Source organism: Argopecten irradians, chromosome 2, assembly GCF_041381155.1.
Source record: "Argopecten irradians isolate NY chromosome 2, Ai_NY, whole genome shotgun sequence".
In the NCBI taxonomy this organism is placed as follows: domain Eukaryota; kingdom Metazoa; phylum Mollusca; class Bivalvia; order Pectinida; family Pectinidae; genus Argopecten; species Argopecten irradians.
Window position 1 is genome coordinate 70,124,511 of NC_091135.1, and position 18,623 is coordinate 70,143,133.

The 18,623-nt window shown below is 38.6% G+C and overlaps 1 protein-coding gene across 2 annotated transcripts in view; it reads left to right on the top strand.

Annotated features, from left to right (window-relative positions):
• Positions 1-18,623, top strand: part of LOC138316345 (uncharacterized) — a 203,023-nt gene that overhangs the window by 131,179 nt on the left and 53,221 nt on the right. For both annotated transcript variants that reach the window (XM_069258037.1, XM_069258038.1), the window contains exon 5: positions 12,476-12,622. In XM_069258037.1, coding sequence (XP_069114138.1) covers positions 12,476-12,622 — 147 coding nt within the window. The remainder of the gene's footprint in view (positions 1-12,475; positions 12,623-18,623) is intronic.

Consider the following 18,623-nt stretch of genomic DNA (forward strand, 5'->3'; position numbering starts at 1 on the left):
AGTATGACATTTATATGAAATGTTGGTGTGTGCTGCCCCCCTCCCTCCCCAAATAGTATGACATTTATATGAAATGTTGGTGTGCTGCCCCCCTCCCTCCCCAAATAATAATGACAACCATATGAAACCTAAAGGTGCACCCACGACCCCAAACAATACTACATATGACATGTTGGGTTGCTTGAATTCCCCAAATAGAATTCAATCATGATGAAAATGTTTGGTGTGTAGGCCCCCCTCCACCCCAAATAGTTGACACCTAAAGGTCATCCAAATAGTTATGACATTTTATATGAAAACATATATGAAATGGTTTTGGGATCACTGACCGACTGATTAGAAGGTGTAACAATATTGAATTTGGAATGATTCCATCTGAACATTTCAAACCACATGGTCAACATCAAATGCTTCTTGATACACCTACCAAAGGTCATGACGAGTCACAATACTACCGACAGGTGTTATTGATATTAATGAATTATTACCATTGTTTTATCTTGCACAACTCGGTGGAGATTGACACATCTTGTTAATAAGGTAATTATAACAATGCATGCATTAAAATCATTTAATTAAACTGTATGTGGACCAGCCAATGTTTGGACTTACTGAGGAAAGTTAAAACCGGTTTTGGTGTTGCCTATTTTGAAACATGACTAAACCTGTCCACGTTGTTGGTCATGAAACATCTTCTCGCACTGATCAATTATAACTCTAACTAACTTATCTGTTGTTTTGTAGTGTCTCCTCTTATGCTTTAATTGCCACTGGTAACATATTTTTTTTCTAAATTGAATTGAATTAATGATTCCATCTGACCAAAAGGTAAACGTTTGACCTTAAGGTCACGAGTCACAATACACCACAGGTAACCGTTGTGACCGTAGAAGGTCACGAGTCACCACTGGGTACCAACCCGTTGTCCACCTAAAGTCACGAGTCACCACAGGTAACCGTTGTGACCTAAAGGTCACGAGTCACCACAGGTAACCGTTGACACCTAAAGGTCACGAGTCACCACAGGTGTAACCGTTGTGACCTAAAGTCACGAGTCACCACAGGTAACCATTGACACCTAAAGGTCACGAGTCACCAGGTCAGGATTCAACAGTAAACCATTGACAACACCTAAAGGTCACGAGTCACCACAGGTTAACCGTGAACACCTAAAGTCACGAGTCACCACACCACAGGTCACAGGTCACCACAGTACCTCATTGACACCTTAAGGTCATGAGTCACCACAGGTAACCATTGACACCTAAAGGTCACGAGTCACCACAGGTAACCATTGACACCTAAAGGTCATGAGTCACCACAGGTAACCATTGACACATAAAGGTTACGAGTCACAATACTAACGACAGGTGTTATTGAATTAATGATTCCATCTGACCACAGGTAACCATTGACACCTAAAGGTCACGAGTCACAATACTAACGACAGGTGTTATTGAATTAATGATTCCATCTGACCACAGGTACCCATTGACACCTAAAGGTTACGAGTCACCACAGGTAACCGTTGACACCTAAAGGTCACGAGTCACAATACTAACGACAGGTGTTATTGAATTAATGATTCCATGTCTGACCACAGGTAACCATTGACACCTAAGGTCAGGTCACGATCACCACAGGTAACCATTGACACCTAAAGGTCACGAGTCACAATACTACCGACAGGTGTTATTGAATTAATGATTCCATCTGACCACAGGTAACCATTGACACCTAAAGGTTACGAGTCACAATACTACCGACAGGTGTTATTGAATTAATGATTCCATCTGACCACAGGTAACCATTGACACCTAAAGGTCACGAGTCACAATACTACCGACAGGTGTTATTGAATTAATGATTCCATCTGACCACAGGTAACCATTGACACCTAAAGGTTACGAGTCACAATACTACCGACAGGTGTTATTGAATTAATGATTCCATCTGACCACAGGTAACCATTGACACCTAAAGGTCACGAGTCACAATACTACCGACAGGTGTTATTGAATTAATGATTCCATCTGACCACAGGTAACCATTGACACCTAAAGGTTACGAGTCACAATACTACCGACAGGTGTTATTGAATTAATGATTCCATCTGACCACAGGTAACCATTGACACCTAAAGGTCACGAGTCACAATACTACCGACAGGGTGTTATTGAATTAATGATTCCATCTGACCACAGGTACCCATTGACACCTAAAGGTCACGAGTCACCACAGGTAACCATTGACACCTAAAGGTCACGAGTCACAATACTACCGACAGGTGTTATTGAATTAATGATTCCATCTGACCACAGGTAACCATTGACACCTAAAGGTCACGAGTCACAATACTACCGACAGGTGTTATTGAATTAATGATTCCATCTGACCACAGGTACCCATTGACACCTAAAGGTTACGAGTCACCACAGGTAACCATTGACACCTAAAGGTCACGAGTCACCACAGGTAACCATTGACACCTAAAGGTCACGAGTCACAATACTACCGACAGGTGTTATTGAATTAATGATTCCATCTGACCACAGGTAACCATTGACACCTAAAGGTTACGAGTCACAATACTACCGACAGGTGTTATTGAATTAATGATTCCATCTGACCACAGGTAACCATTGACACCTAAAGGTCACGAGTCACAATACTACCGACAGTGTTATTGAATTAATGATTCCATCTGACCACAGGTAACCATTGACAACCTAAAGGTCACGAGTCACAATACTACCGACAGGTGTTATTGAATTAATGATTCCATCTGACCACAGGTAACCATTGACACCTAAAGGTTACGGAGTCACAATACTACCGACAGGTGTTATTGAATTAATGACCACAGGTAAACCATTGACACCTAAAGGTCACGAGTCACAATACTAACGACAGGTGTTATTGAATTAATGATTCCATCTGACCACAGGTAACCATTGACACCTAAAGGTCACGAGTCACATTACTAACGACAGGTGATTATTGAATTAATGATTCCATCTGACCACAGGTAACCATTGACACCTAAAGGTCACGAGTCACCACAGGTAACCATTGACACCTAAAGGTCACGAGTCACAATACTACCGACAGGTGTTATTGAATTAATGATTCCATCTGACCACAGGTAACCATTGACACCTAAAGGTTACGAGTCACAATACTACCGACAGGTGTTATTGAATTAATGATTCCATCTGACCACAGGTAACCATTGACACCTAAAGGTCACGAGTCACAATACTACCGACAGGTGTTATTGAATTAATGATTCCATCTGACCACAGGTAACCATTGACACCTAAAGGTCACGAGTCACAATACTACCGACAGGTGTTATTGAATTAATGATTCCATCTGACCACAGGTAACCATTGACACCTAAAGGTCACGAGTCACAATACTACCGACAGGTGTTATTGAATTAATGATTCCATCTGACCACAGGTAACCATTGACACCTAAAGGTCACGAGTCACAATGTAACGAGTCACAATACTACCGACAGGTGTTATTGAATTAATGATTCCATCTGACCACAGGTACCCATTGACACCTAAAGGTCACGAGTCACCACAGGTAACCATTGACACCTAAAGGTCACGAGTCACAATACTACCGACAGGTGTTATTGAATTAATGATTCCATCTGACCACAGGTACCCATTGACACCTAAAGGTCACGAGTCACCACAGGTAACCATTGACACCTAAAGGTCACGAGTCACCACAGGTAACCATTGACACCTAAAGGTCACGAGTCACAATACTACCGACAGGTGTTATTGAATTAATGATTCCATCTGACCACAGGTAACCATTGACACCTAAAGGTTACGAGTCACAATACTACCGACAGGTGTTATTGAATTAATGATTCCATCTGACCACAGGTAACCATTGACACCTAAAGGTCACGAGTCACCACAGGTAACCATTGACACCTAAAGGTTACGAGTCACAATACTACCGACAGGTGTTATTGAATTAATGATTCCATCTGACCACAGGTACCTATTGACACCTAAAGGTCACGAGTCACCACAGGATTGACAACTAACAGTCTGACCACAGGTAACCATTGACACCTAAAGGTCACGAGTCACAATACTACCGACAGGTGTTATTGAATTAATGATTCCATCTGACCACAGGTAACCATTGACACCTAAAGGTCACGAGTCACAATACTAACGACAGGTGTTATTGAATTAATGATTCCATCTGACCACAGGTAACCATTGACACCTAAAGGTCACGAGTCACCACAGGTAACCATTGACACCTAAAGGTTACGAGTCACAATACTACCGACAGGTGTTATTGAATTAATGATTCCATCTGACCACAGGTAACCATTGACACCTAAAGGTCACGAGTCACAATACTAACGACAGGTGTTATTGAATTAATGATTCCATCTGACCACAGGTAACCATTGACACCTAAAGGTCACGAGTCACAATACTAACGACAGGTGTTATTGAATTAATGATTCCATCTGACCACAGGTAACCATTGACACCTAAAGGTCACGAGTCACCACAGGTAACCATTGACACCTAAAGGTCACGAGTCACAATACTACCGACAGGTGTTATTGAATTAATGATTCCATCTGACCACAGGTAACCATTGACACCTAAAGGTCACGAGTCACAATACTACCGACAGGTGTTATTGAATTAATGATTCCATCTGACCACAGGTAACCATTGACACCTAAAGGTCACGAGTCCACAATACTAACCGACAGGTGTTATTGAATTAATGATTCCATCTGACCACAGGTAACCATTGACACCTAAAGGTCACGAGTCACCACAGGTAACCATTGACACCTAAAGGTCACGAGTCACGACAGGTGTTATTGAATTAATGATTCCTAACCGTTGACACCTAAAGGTCACGAGTCACCACAGGTAACCATTGAACTAAAGGTTGTCACAATACTACCGACAGGTGTTATTGAATTAATGATTCCCTGACCAAGGTACCATTCACCGAGTCACGAGTCACAATACTACCGACAGGTGTTATTGAATTAATGATTCCATCTGACCACAGGTAACCATTGACACCTAAAGGTCACGAGTCACAATACTAACGACAGGTGTTATTGAATTAATGATTCCATCTGACCACAGGTAACCATTGACACCTAAAGGTCACGAGTCACAAAACTAATACACATTGACACCTAAAGGTCACGAGTCTACCACAGGTAACCATTGACACCTAAAGGTCACGAGTCACCACAGGTAACCATTGACACCTAAAGGTCACGAGTCACAATACTACCGACAGGTGTTATTGAATTAATGATTCCATCTGACCACAGGTAACCATTGACACCTAAAGGTCACGAGTCACAATACTACCGACAGGTGTTATTGAATTAATGATTCCATCTGACCACAGGTAACCATTGACAACCTCACGAAAGGTCACGAGTCACACAAACTAACACAGGTAACATTGACACCTAATTACGAGTCACAATACTACCGACAGGTGTTATTGAATTAATGATTCCATCTGACCACAGGTAACCATTGACACCTAAAGGTCACGAGTCACAATACTACCGACAGGTGTTATTGAATTAATGATTCCATCTGACCACAGGTAACCATTGACACCTAAAGGTCACGAGTCACAATACTACCGACAGGTGTTATTGAATTAATGATTCCATCTGGACCACAGGTAACCATTGACACCTAAAGGTCACGAGTCACAATACTAACGACAGGTGTTATTGAATTAATGATTCCATCTGACCACAGGTAACCATTGACACCTAAAGGTCACGAGTCACCACAGGTAACCATTGACACCTAAAGGTTACGAGTCACAATACTACCGACAGGTGTTATTGAATTAATGATTCCATCTGACCACAGGTAACCATTGACACCTAAAGGTCACGAGTCACAATACTACCGACAGGTGTTATTGAATTAATGATTCCATCTGACCACAGGTAACCATTGACACCTAAAGGTCACGAGTCACAATACTACCGACAGGTGTTATTGAATTAATGATTCCATCTGACCACAGGTAACCATTGACACCTAAAGGTCACGAGTCACAATACTAACGACAGGTGTTATTGAATTAATGATTCCATCTGACCACAGGTAACCATTGACACCTAAAGGTCACGAGTCACCACAGGTAACCATTGACACCTAAAGGTCACGAGTCACAATACTACCGACAGGTGTTATTGAATTAATGATTCCATCTGACCACAGGTAACCATTGACACCTAAAGGTCACGAGTCACAATACTACCGACATGTGTTATTGAATTAATGATTCCATCTGACCACAGGTAACCATTGACACCTAAAGGTCACGAGTCACAATACTAACGACAGGTGTTATTGAATTAATGATTCCATTTCCATGAACCACAGGTAACCATTGACACCTAAAGGTCACGAGTCACCAAGTGTAACCATTGACACCTAAAGGTACGAGCACCACAGGTTAATTGAATTAAATGATTCCATCTGACCACAGGTAACCATTGACACCTAAAGGTCACGAGTCACAATACTACCGACAGGTGTTATTGAATTAATGATTCCATCTGACCACAGGTAACCATTGACACCTAAAGGTCACGAGTCACAATACTAACGACAGGTGTTATTGAATTAATGATTCCATCTGACCACAGGTACCCATTGACACCTAAAGGTCACGAGTCACCACAGGTAACCATTGACACCTAAAGGTCACGAGTCACCACAGGTAACCATTGACACCTAAAGGTCACGAGTCACCACAGGTAACCATTGACACCTAAAGGTCACGAGTCACAATACTACCGACAGGTGTTATTGAATTAATGATTCCATCTGACCACAGGTAACCATTGACACCTAAAGGTTACGAGTCACAATACTACCGACAGGTGTTATTGAATTAATGATTCCATCTGACCACAGGTAACCATTGACACCTAAAGGTCACGAGTCACAATACTACCGACAGGTGTTATTGAATTAATGATTCCATCTGACCACAGGTAACCATTGACACCTAAAGGTCACGAGTCACCACAGGTAACCATTGACACCTACCGACAGGTGTTATTGAATTAAAGGTCACGAGTCACCACAGGTAACCATTGACACCTAAAGGTCACGAGTCTACCACAGGTGTTATTGAATAATCAGATTCCATCTGACCACAGGTAACCATTGACACCTAAAGGTCACGAGTCACCACAGGTAACCATTGACACCTAAAGGTCACGAGTCACCACAGGTAACCATTGACACCTAAAGGTCACGAGTCACCACAGGTAACCATTGACACCTAAAGGTCACGAGTCACCAATAACCACAGGTAACCATTGACACCTAAAGGTCACGAGTCACCACAGGTAACCATTGACACCTAAAGGTCACGAGTCACAATACTACCGACAGGTGTTATTGAATTAATGATTCCATCTGACCACAGGTAACCATTGACACCTAAAGGTCACGAGTCACCACAGGTAACCATTGACACCTAAAGGTTACGAGTCACCACAGGTAACCATTGACACCTAAAGGTCACGAATTACAATACTAACGACAGGTGTTATAATGGTGATTTAAGGAGATTATGAATTTTATGATTAGCATTGGTAGTCTCCATCATAGAATCAATTATACATACTACATTATAATGAACAAAGCGGCTCCCTCTTTTCCCCAACGCTTTCGATAATTAGCCAAAATCTTTTATACAGACAAATAATGTAATTTCAGTTGTTTTACCCATAAAAAGTAATAAATGTACCAAGTAAGTCATCAGATTTCAGTTTTAAAGTGTATAGTAGGTCAACGACAGGTGTTATTGAATTAATGATTCCATCTGACCACAGGTAACCATTGACACCTAAAGGTCACGAGTCACCACAGGTAACCATTGACACCTAAAGGTTACGAGTCACCACAGGTAACCATTGACACCTAAAGGTCACGAGTCACAATACTACCGACAGGTGTTATTGAATTAATGATTCCATCTGACCACAGGTAACCATTGACACCTAAAGGTCACGAGTCACAATACTACCGACAGGTGTTATTGAATTAATGATTCCATCTGACCACAGGTAACCATTGACACCTAAAGGTCACGAGTCACAATACTACCGACAGGTGTTATTGAATTAATGATTCCATCTGACCACAGGTAACCATTGACACCTAAAGGTCACGAGTCACAATACTACCGACAGGTGTTATTGAATTAATGATTCCATCTGACCACAGGTAACCATTGACACCTAAAGGTCACGAGTCACCACAGGTAACCATTGACACCTAAAGGTCACGAGTCACCACAGGTAACCGTTGACACCTAAAGGTCACGAGTCACCACAGGTAACCATTGACACCTAAAGGTCATGAGTCACAATACTACCGACAGGTGTTATTGAATTAATGATTCCATCTGACCACAGGTACCTATTGACACCTAAAGGTCACGAGTCACCACAGGTAACCATTGACACCTAAAGGTCACGAGTCACCACAGGTAACCATTGACACCTAAAGGTCACGAGTCACCACAGGTAACCATTGACACCTAAAGGTCACGAGTCACCACAGGTAACCATTGACACCTAAAGGTCACGAGTCACCACAGGTAACCATTGACACCTAAAGGTCACGAGTCACAATACTACCGACAGGTGTTATTGAATTAATGATTCCATCTGACCACAGGTAACCATTGACACCTTAAGGTCACGAGTCACCACAGGTAACCATTGACACCTAAAGGTTACGAGTCACCACAGGTAACCATTGACACCTAAAGGTCACGAATTACAATACTAACGACAGGTGTTATAATGGTGATTTAAGGAGATTATGAATTTTATGATTAGCATTGGTAGTCTCCATCATAGAATCAATTATACATACTACATTATAATGAACAAAGCGGCTCCCTCTTTTCCCCAACGCTTTCGATAATTAGCCAAAATCTTTTATACAGACAAATAATGTAATTTCAGTTGTTTTACCCATAAAAAGTAATAAATGTACCAAGTAAGTCATCAGATTTCAGTTTTAAAGTGTATAGTAGGTCAACGAAACCAGTCTAAATGTGTTTGTTGGCCTTCCAAAAGTCCTTATATATTAAAACAAAGTTCAACTTCTTACATGCCCAGTTTTGACCATTGAAATTATGGAAAAGCCCTGTGTAAATTTAGAACAGTTCTAAAAATAAATGCTGAATGCGAGGCTGTGTGGGAATGTCAACACGGACATAAGAAACTATATTGGATACATTAACACCATTTGTACCGACTTTAACCTTCCTTTGCCCGACTTTTCACTTTAAAACACATTAATTGTGGATAACAGCTTAAACCAAAAATGCTATGTTAATGAATTGCCCAAATATTCAGCACTATAGCTAACTTGTTAAGTTTGTCAGGGCTAAGACTAAAAGGTTTAGAGTTGGTCAGGGCTAAGACTAAAAGGTTTAGAGTTGGTCAGGGCTAAGACAATAAGGTTTAGAGATAGTCAAGGCTAAGACTAAAAGGTTTAGAGATAGTCAAGGCTAAGACTAAAAGGTTTAGAGATAGTCAGGGATAAGACTAAAAGGTTTAGAGTTGGTCAGGGCTAAGACTAAAAGGTTTAGAGTTGGTCAGGGCAAAGACAATAAGGTTTAGAGATAGTCAAGGCTAAGACTAAAAGGTTTAGAGTTGGTCAGGGCTAAGACTAAAAGGTTTAGAGTTGGTCAGGGCTAAGACTAAAAGGTTTAGAGTTGGTCAGGGCTAAGACTAAAAGGTTTAGAGTTGGTCAGGGCTAAGACTAAAAGGTTTAGAGTTGGTCAGGGCTAAGACAATAAGGTTTAGAGATAGTCAAGGCTAAGACTAAAAGGTTTAGAGATAGTCAGGGCTAAGACTAAAAGGTTTAGAGTTGGTCAGGGCTAAGACTAAAAGGTTTAGAGTTGGTCAGGGCTAAGACTAAAAGGTTTAGAGTTGGTCAGGGCTAAGACTAAAAGGTTTAGAGATAGTCAAGGCTAAGACTAAAAGGTTTAGAGATAGTCAGGGATAAGACTAAAAGGTTTAGAGTTGGTCAGGGCTAAGACTAAAAGGTTTAGAGTTGGTCAGGGCAAAGACAATAAGGTTTAGAGATAGTCAAGGCTAAGACTAAAAGGTTTAGAGTTGGTCAGGGCTAAGACTAAAAGGTTTAGAGTTGGTCAGGGCTAAGACTAAAAGGTTTAGAGTTGGTCAGGGCTAAGACTAAAAGGTTTAGAGTTGGTCAGGGCTAAGACTAAAAGGTTTAGAGTTGGTCAGGGCTAAGACTAAAAGGTTTAGAGATAGTCAAGGCTAAGACTAAAAGGTTTAGAGATAGTCAGGGATAAGACTAAAAGGTTTAGAGTTGGTCAGGGCTAAGACTAAAAGGTTTAGAGTTGGTCAGGGCTAAGACAATAAGGTTTAGAGTTGGTCAGGGCTAAGACAATAAGGTTTAGAGATAGTCAAGGCTAAGACTAAAAGGTTTAGAGATAGTCAGGTCTAAGACAATAAGGTTTAGAGTTTGTCAGGGCTAAGACTATAAGGCTGATAGTTGTTCAGGGATAAGACTAAAAGGTTTAGAGATAGTCAGGGATAAGACTATAAGGTTAAGAGTTTGTCAGGGCTAAGACTAAAAGGTTTAGAGTTGGTCAGGGCTAAGACTAAAAGGTTTAGAGTTGGTCAGGGCTAAGACTATAAGGTTAAGAGTTTGTCAGGGCTAAGACTAAAAGGTTTAGAGATAGTCAGGGCTAAGACTAAAAGGTTTAGAGTTGGTCAGGGCTAAGACTATAAGGCTGATAGTTGTTCAGGGATAAGACTAAAAGGTTTAGAATTTGTGTGTTGGTTAAATTATGTGTTGATGAACATATCGATAGCCAATGATTATCTTTAGAGCAAATCATGATCAGATGAATCTCTTACAAAACAGGCAGAGTATTAAAGCCAAAGTGCCCAAAGTCTCGATCTAATGGGGGGTAAAATAAGTGACATAATAATTCAGTGTTTTCTCCAGGGCTTTGAATTAGTTGTTAGAAATAGACATAATGTATGTAAACTTCATTAAGATCAAGATTAGTTCATTTTTGTCTGATCTATTCCCAATAACCCTTTTCTCGCTTCCATCGTTTTTTTGGGATTTTTTTTTTTTTTTTTGTGTAGAGAAACACGCTCCTAGTCCTGGTGCTGAAATGTGAGAGTATTGATTTTTAGCACAGACACAACTTTTAAGCTTGAATTAATTCTCACTTTCACACAAAATAATGGACTTGTAGGTTTGAGAGGGTAAAATTTATCAGGGTATCAGCTCGCTGTTTTTAACACCAAGAAGACAGCACCGTGATGATAAGTCTGCAAACGTGTGGATATTTCTAAAACAAAATTGCTTTTCCCGAAACATATATGTCAGGTTGGAATGAAATGAAGTTTTAAATTTGCGAAATGGATAGCATTGAATTGATCTTTCTTGGCAAACCCAGACACACTGTACAGTTTATTATTGCCACTTATTTTTAGGGGGAAATCAAAACAGAACATTTGAGAAGAAAAGTTGAAACTGTTGACTGATATGCTTATCTGTATAAATTAACATGTTGGTTTCCTTGCAATACAGTAGACCATGGACATTATTTCTGCAATTTGGGATTTATGCCCAATTCATCAAAAAAGGTAAATCACATATTTTGATTTATTGACCATTGACCCAAAAATAATTTTTCTATCACTTCTGAGAAGGCCAAAAAAAAAAAAGTTTGTTTAGGGTTACATTGGCAAAAAAATAGGGTTGGTAGGTCGGGAGTATAATCAAGGATTTGTTTAATTGTTACGTAGAATTTCATTTTACAATAAAAAAAAAACTTTGCAATTCATAAAATATCAAAGATACAGACTACAGGATAAAATCATTATCATGTTTTATGCTGAACTCTGGCATAATATATCCTCGACAAAAAAATCTTGAACTTTCTGTGGATTTTCCTTCTGTATTACACGAAAAACATCTCCAATTAGAGCACAAATTAAAATATTTGAAACATCTAATTCCACACTTTTATTTATTAACATTCGAGCCGAAGTTATTTTACGAGTAACTTAATTCAAAAGTTATTATAGAAAAATAATATACATCAACTTTCCTGTGATCGTTGATGTAAACGATAGCACATCGGTAATAGTACAGCTATAAGCCACAGACTATTATAACGTCCCTTCCGGTTTAGGGCTAGAAAATATGCATAATCGGGCAGTCAGACACTTTGACCTCAATATTGACAGCTTACAGGTTATTCAGGTTGCGCGCGATACAGGTTCCTACACGTGCTAATAAAGCCATTCCCAGCATAAACTGAAATTATCATTTTTGACTGCACAAATCCTTTAAAGTCTCTTATTTTGTATTAATTCTATTTTCAGATTTCAAGGAACATGGAACGTGTGGATCACGCTTCAAGTGTACAAATGAGTGGTGTGTGGACGAAGATCTGACATGTGACAACGTCGACCATTGTGGAGACTACTCTGACGAATCCTCAGAGGGAACAGTCAAATGTGGGGTCAAAGGTTAGTAGTAATAAATGTGGGGTCAAAGGTTAGTAGTTAGAAATGTTGGATCAAAGGTAAGTAGTTAGAAATGTGGGTCAAAGGTTAGTAGTTAGAAATGTAGGTCAAAGGTTAGTAGTTAGAAATGTTGGATCAAAGGTTAGTAGTTAGATTTGTGGGTCAAAGGTTAGTAGTTAGAAATGTAGGTCAAAGGTTAGTAGTTAGAAATGTAGGTCAAACGTTAGTAGTTAGAAATGTTGGATCAAAGGTTAGTAGTTAGAAATGTTGGATCAAAGGTTAGTAGTTAAAAATGTGGGGTCAAAGGTTAGTAGCAAGAAATGTAGGGTCAAAGGTTAGTAGTTAGAAAAGTTGGATCAAAGGTAAGTAGTTAGAAATGTGGGTCAAAGGTTAGTAGTTAGAAATGTGGGTCAAAGGTTAGTAGTTTGAAATGTGGGTCAAAGGTTAGTAGTTAGAAAGGTAGGTCAAAGTTTAGTAGTTAGAAATGTGGGGTCAAAGGTTAGTAGTTAGAAATGTGGGGTTAAAGGTTAGTAGTTAGAAATGTTGGATCAAAGGTTAGTAGTTAGAAATGCGGGTCAAAGGTTAGTAGTTAGAAATGTGGGGTTAAAGGTTAGTAGTTAGAAATGTTAGATCAAAGGTTAGTAGTTAGAAATGTGGGGTCAAAGGTTATTAGTTAGAAATCTAGGGTCAAAGGTTAGTAGTTAGAAATGCGGGTTAAAGGTTAGTAGTTAGAAATGTTGGATCAAAGGTTAGTAGTTAGAAATGTTGGATCAAAGGTTAGTAGTTAGAAATGTGGGTTAAAGGTTAGTAGTTAGAAATGTTATATCAAAGGTTAGTAGTTAGAAATGTGGGGTTAAAGGTTAGTAGTTAGAAATGTTGGATCAAAGGTTAGTAGTTAGAAATGTAGGTCAAAGGTTAGTAGTTAGAAATGTTGGATCAAAGGTAAGTAGTTAGAAATATGGGTCAAAGGATAGTAGTTAAAAATGTGGGGTCAAAGGTTAGAAGTTAGAAATGTGGATCAAAGGTTAGTAGTTAGAAATGTAGGTCAAAGGTTAGTAGTTAGAAATGTTGGATCAAAGGTTAGTAGTTAGAAATGTGGGGTTAAAGGTTAGTAGTTAGAAATGTTGGATCAAAGGTTAGTAGTTAGAAATGTTGGGTCAAAGGTTAGTAGTTAGAAATGTGGGTCAAAGGTTAGTAGTTAGAAATGTTGGATCAAAGGTTAGTAGTTAGAAATGTTGGATCAAAGGTAAGTAGTTAGAAATCTGGGGTCACAGGTTAGTAGTTAGAAATGTTGGGTCAAAGGTTAGTAGTTAGAAATGTGGGGTCAAAGGTTAGTAGTTAGAAATGTGGGTCAAAGGTTAGTAGTTAGAAATGTGGGTCAAAGGTTAGTAGTTAGAAATGTACGTCAAAGGTTAATAGTTAGAAATATGGGTCAAAGGTTAGTAGTTAGAAATATGGGTCAAAGGTTAGTAGTTAGAAAGTGAGTCAAAGGATAGTTGTTAGAAGTGTGGGTCAAAGGTTAGTAGTTGCATGTATTGGTTGAGAGATTTCTGAATTTTGGAGTCACATTAAGTATGATGTTCGTCATGAAGACAATGAGAATTAAGATTGTTTTCAGTACCTGTGATTTAGATGAGATCATCATAGATAAATAAATAGAAAATTCTCATGGAAGGAAATGTATTATGACTTTGTACTATTAGTTAAAAAAATGTTAATTACACTGTTCCAAGCATCATACTTAGGTTCCATTATGCCTAGCAGATTTTGTACAGTTGTTTCATCTCCTACATACTGTAAGGTGAGTGGGGGAATCAGAAAGTCGTTTGTAAATGTGTGATCCTCACCGCCTCCCAGGTCGACAAGATCATAAAAAGTTCTCATTTATATATCGTTATTACCAGGAGAACTGAATGCTTCTCTGACCTGTTCTTAATTAATCCCAAAAAAGAAACAGGGAAATGATAGCTCTACGTGTGGAAATGATTGAGGGGGTGAGAACTTCTGAAGTCTTTATAATGATGATGGCCTTGTGTTTGTATACATACATGGAAGTAGGAAATGTTGACAGTTCTTGGTTGAGTTTGTAAGTAATAAAATGTGTATGATTCCTTGAGGTGGCAGAGATTGTGTGGCTATTATGTCGGCCATATGTGGCTCATCAGATGTAGATTTCTGTGACATGTAATTAACACACTGAGTGAGGTCTGTCTGATGTTCTCAAGGCTTCTATCTGTTTGTAGTGTCAATTATTTGAAATTCAAATCCAAATGCATACTTATTATATTGAAATGACTGATATTGATAGGTTTGGTATAAAAGCTGATGATGTTCAGATTGACATGGAGTTAAAACATATGATCATTAGTTGGTTGTAGCCTGATTTTGACGTTGTACTTGAGGAAAGGTGTTCTGACCTGTCAATTGACACTTTGGGTTCTTCATCACAAAAATTGGAAAATTTACTGAATGTAACATGGCCAATATCATAGAAAACAAAACAGTGTGGTTATAAAAATTAAAAAAAAATTGTTGTGGTAATAGTAATTAAGCAATTAAGCTAAATTACTTTTACACTTGTTACAGTATTGTTATTAGATGAAATATAACTAATATCTGTATTGCTGATTTCATACAAGGCACTATACAAATAGACACTTGAATTTTTATCAGACTTTTTCAGATAAATGATATAACTCTAAAACCCTCCATATTTTCACATAATTTCACCAGAGAGCTGAAACACAATATCAGATGTTTCCTGAATAATTTTAAAACTATATATATATATATAAGAAATAAAAACAATAACGACTGACTAGTGAGCGCTTTCGCCCCATTCAAGGGAGCTCTTCAGACTGTTTATTGAAGACGTATTATTACGTCATAATTCATGACGTCATTTGCTAAGAGACAAGATATAAACAATCAACGAGGAAGAATACAAATAATACAATGTCGGATTAAAAAAAGACAAAACATGAAAATATTTACTGTGCTCGGTAGGATTCGAACACGCCAAGTGCTGAGCAAAAGACAGGGCTATTATCCGATTGAGCTACATCTACATATATAATACTGCTTCCGAAAAAAAGTACCATCAAGTCAACATTCAACTATAATGTTACATACAACAAAAATAGGTCAGTTTGAATGAGCACTGTTCAAACTAGGTTTTTAAAGTCTGATTAATTCAGATTCCTTAGCCTCGCGTTTGACAACATCCGCATCATTCATCTGATATAAAGGGAAAATTTTGAACTCTCCTTTAGAACATTCATGTATATGTTTACTTACTGGTAAAAATCGTAAATGATCAGTCCGTATTTGCTGTCTGTACACTGTCATTCTTGTACGTAATTCAGTACCCGTTTGACCGACATAAAATTCGGAGCATTTACCACAAATCATTAAATATATTACGTTACTAGATCTACAATTCATATTTTTTTTTACTTTGAAAGTAAAATCAGTTTTTAATGTTATCTCACTTCCTTCTACAATGTACTTACAAATCCCGCAACGAGGAGTGTGACACTTAGAAACACAACCATAAGTGACGATTCGTGATGCCAAATTATACGGAATGTTAACTTTAATATGTTTGGAATGACTGGAATAAAAGTTAAGATAATTATGAGAATCGGTAGGTTTAGCGTATATATCAGTAGAAATAATGTTGTCTTTCAAAATAACAAGAACATCTAAAAAAGGCAATGAATATTCATTAGATTCCATAGTATAACAAATGGAAGGATGTAAGGAATTGAGGTCATTGAAAAAATCATCTACATTCATTTTTTCTGGCCAGATGATAAAACAGTCATCAAGAAATCTTAAAAAACTTTCTTCAAGCATAATACGATAATCTCTACCATGTTTATTTTCCATAGCGTCGTATAGTTTCTCCTCTAATAACCTAGTACTAAAGTTGCATATGTAGGTGCAACCTTGGTACCCATGGCAGTACCCTTTTTCTGGTGATAAAAAATGTCGTTAAAACAAAATACGTTGTTTTTAAGTACAATATTCAATGCATCAAGAATACGTCTTCAATAAACAGTCTGAAGAGCTCCCTTGAATGGGGCGAATGCGCTCACTAGTCAGTCGTTATTGTTTTTATTTCTTATAGATTTCGTCCGTAAGGATTTTTCTTTAAATTTATCATATATATATATATATATATATATAATAAGAAATAAAAACAATAACGACTGACTAGTGAGCGCTTTCGCCCCATTCAAGGGAGCTCTTCAGACTAGTCAGTCGTTATTGTTTTTATTTCTTATAGATTTCGTCCGTAAGGATTTTTTTTTTCTTTAAATTTATCATATATATATATATATATATATATATATATATGTATGTATGAATGCACATTAATTGCCAGTAAGAAACCTCTGTTGTTATTTACATTCTTCAGTATATATAGTTAAAAAAGTTTTACTTCATAGTAATAATATTCCTAGAGATATTTGGCTGTGCTGATTTCTGGCATTAACACCTTTATTGTAACTGAGGATACTGAATGAAACATCTAGCCATCAGAGTTTATTTGAAAGATGTGGACTTGATGTAATATACATACCATATCCCTGTATATATTGAGGGCCACAAGGCGATCTTGATTGACATGCGGGGATCCATTTCTAGTGAGATGTTTGTGATTACCTCCATGCTAGCCTTAATAGTAGACACGTACACATTCACATAGTTGGAGATGGTTTCCTCCAAATGTGGGATTTATTTCTATCTAATACTTGGTTAGTGTCAGGGTGTTTCAGAAGATAATGAAATAATTCATCTCCTCCCCGCTCTCACTTGTATATTGTCTGTGGATTAAAAGTTACCATACACAGATGGTGAAGGAGGTGTACATACAAACTAACTGTAAATCTGCTGAATTACAAAAACATTTCCCTAAAAGCACATCTGTTCAAAGAAACTTATTTTAAATAGAGGACCTTACATGAGTGGCTAATTGTGATGTGGAATTTATCGAATTATTTATCGAGTTTGATAAATTTCATATCGCATAGTCACGAGTGTAAGATTCTATTTATCACTTAAAGATGCTCCACCGCCGATGGACCATAAACGATACTCATCATTTGAACTATAATTGGTGTTTAATCGTGTATATGTATGTCTAATTAACACAAAAAATAATATGAAATGATTTATTTTGCTTTTGGTGCATGCGTAATCAGCGTTTCATCCCATATAGGATATAGTGCCACGGAATTTTTTCGGGATGCAAAAAATTATTTTTAGCTCACCTGGTCCGAAGGACCAAGGTGAGCTTATGCCATACCGTGGCGTCCCGTCCGTCGTCCGTCGTCCGTCCGTCCGTCCGTCCGTCAACAATCGACTTCTTCTCCATAACCGCTGGTCGGATTTCAACAAAATTTGACTGGTAGCATCCTTATGGGCTACTAACTGAAAATTGTACAAATGATGGGGCTGACCCCCCAGGGGCCTGAGGGGCGGGGCCAAAAGGGGTCAATTTGGCTATTTCCATATAAACGACTTCTTCTCTGAAACCAAGCATGGGATAGCACCCATAATGCAATGGTAGCATCCTTATAGGGTGGGGATTCAAAATTGTACAAATGATGGGGCTGACCCCCCCGGGGGGCCTGAGGGGCGGGGTCAAAAGGGGTCAATTTGGCTATTTCCATATAAACGACTTCTTCTCTGAAACCAAGCATGGGATAGCACCCATAATGCAATGGTAGCATCCTTATAGGGTGGGGATTCACAATTGTACAAATGATGGGGCTGACCCCCCGGGGGCCTGAGGGGCGGGGTCAAATGGGGTCAATTTGGCTATTTCCATATAAACGACTTCTTCTCTGAAACTAAGCATGAGATAGCACTCATAATGCAATGGTAGTATCGTTATAGGGTAGGGATTAAAAATTGTACAAATGATGTGGCTGACCCCCCCGGGGGCCTGAGGGGCGGGGTCAAAAGGGGTCAATTTGGCTATTTCCATATAAAC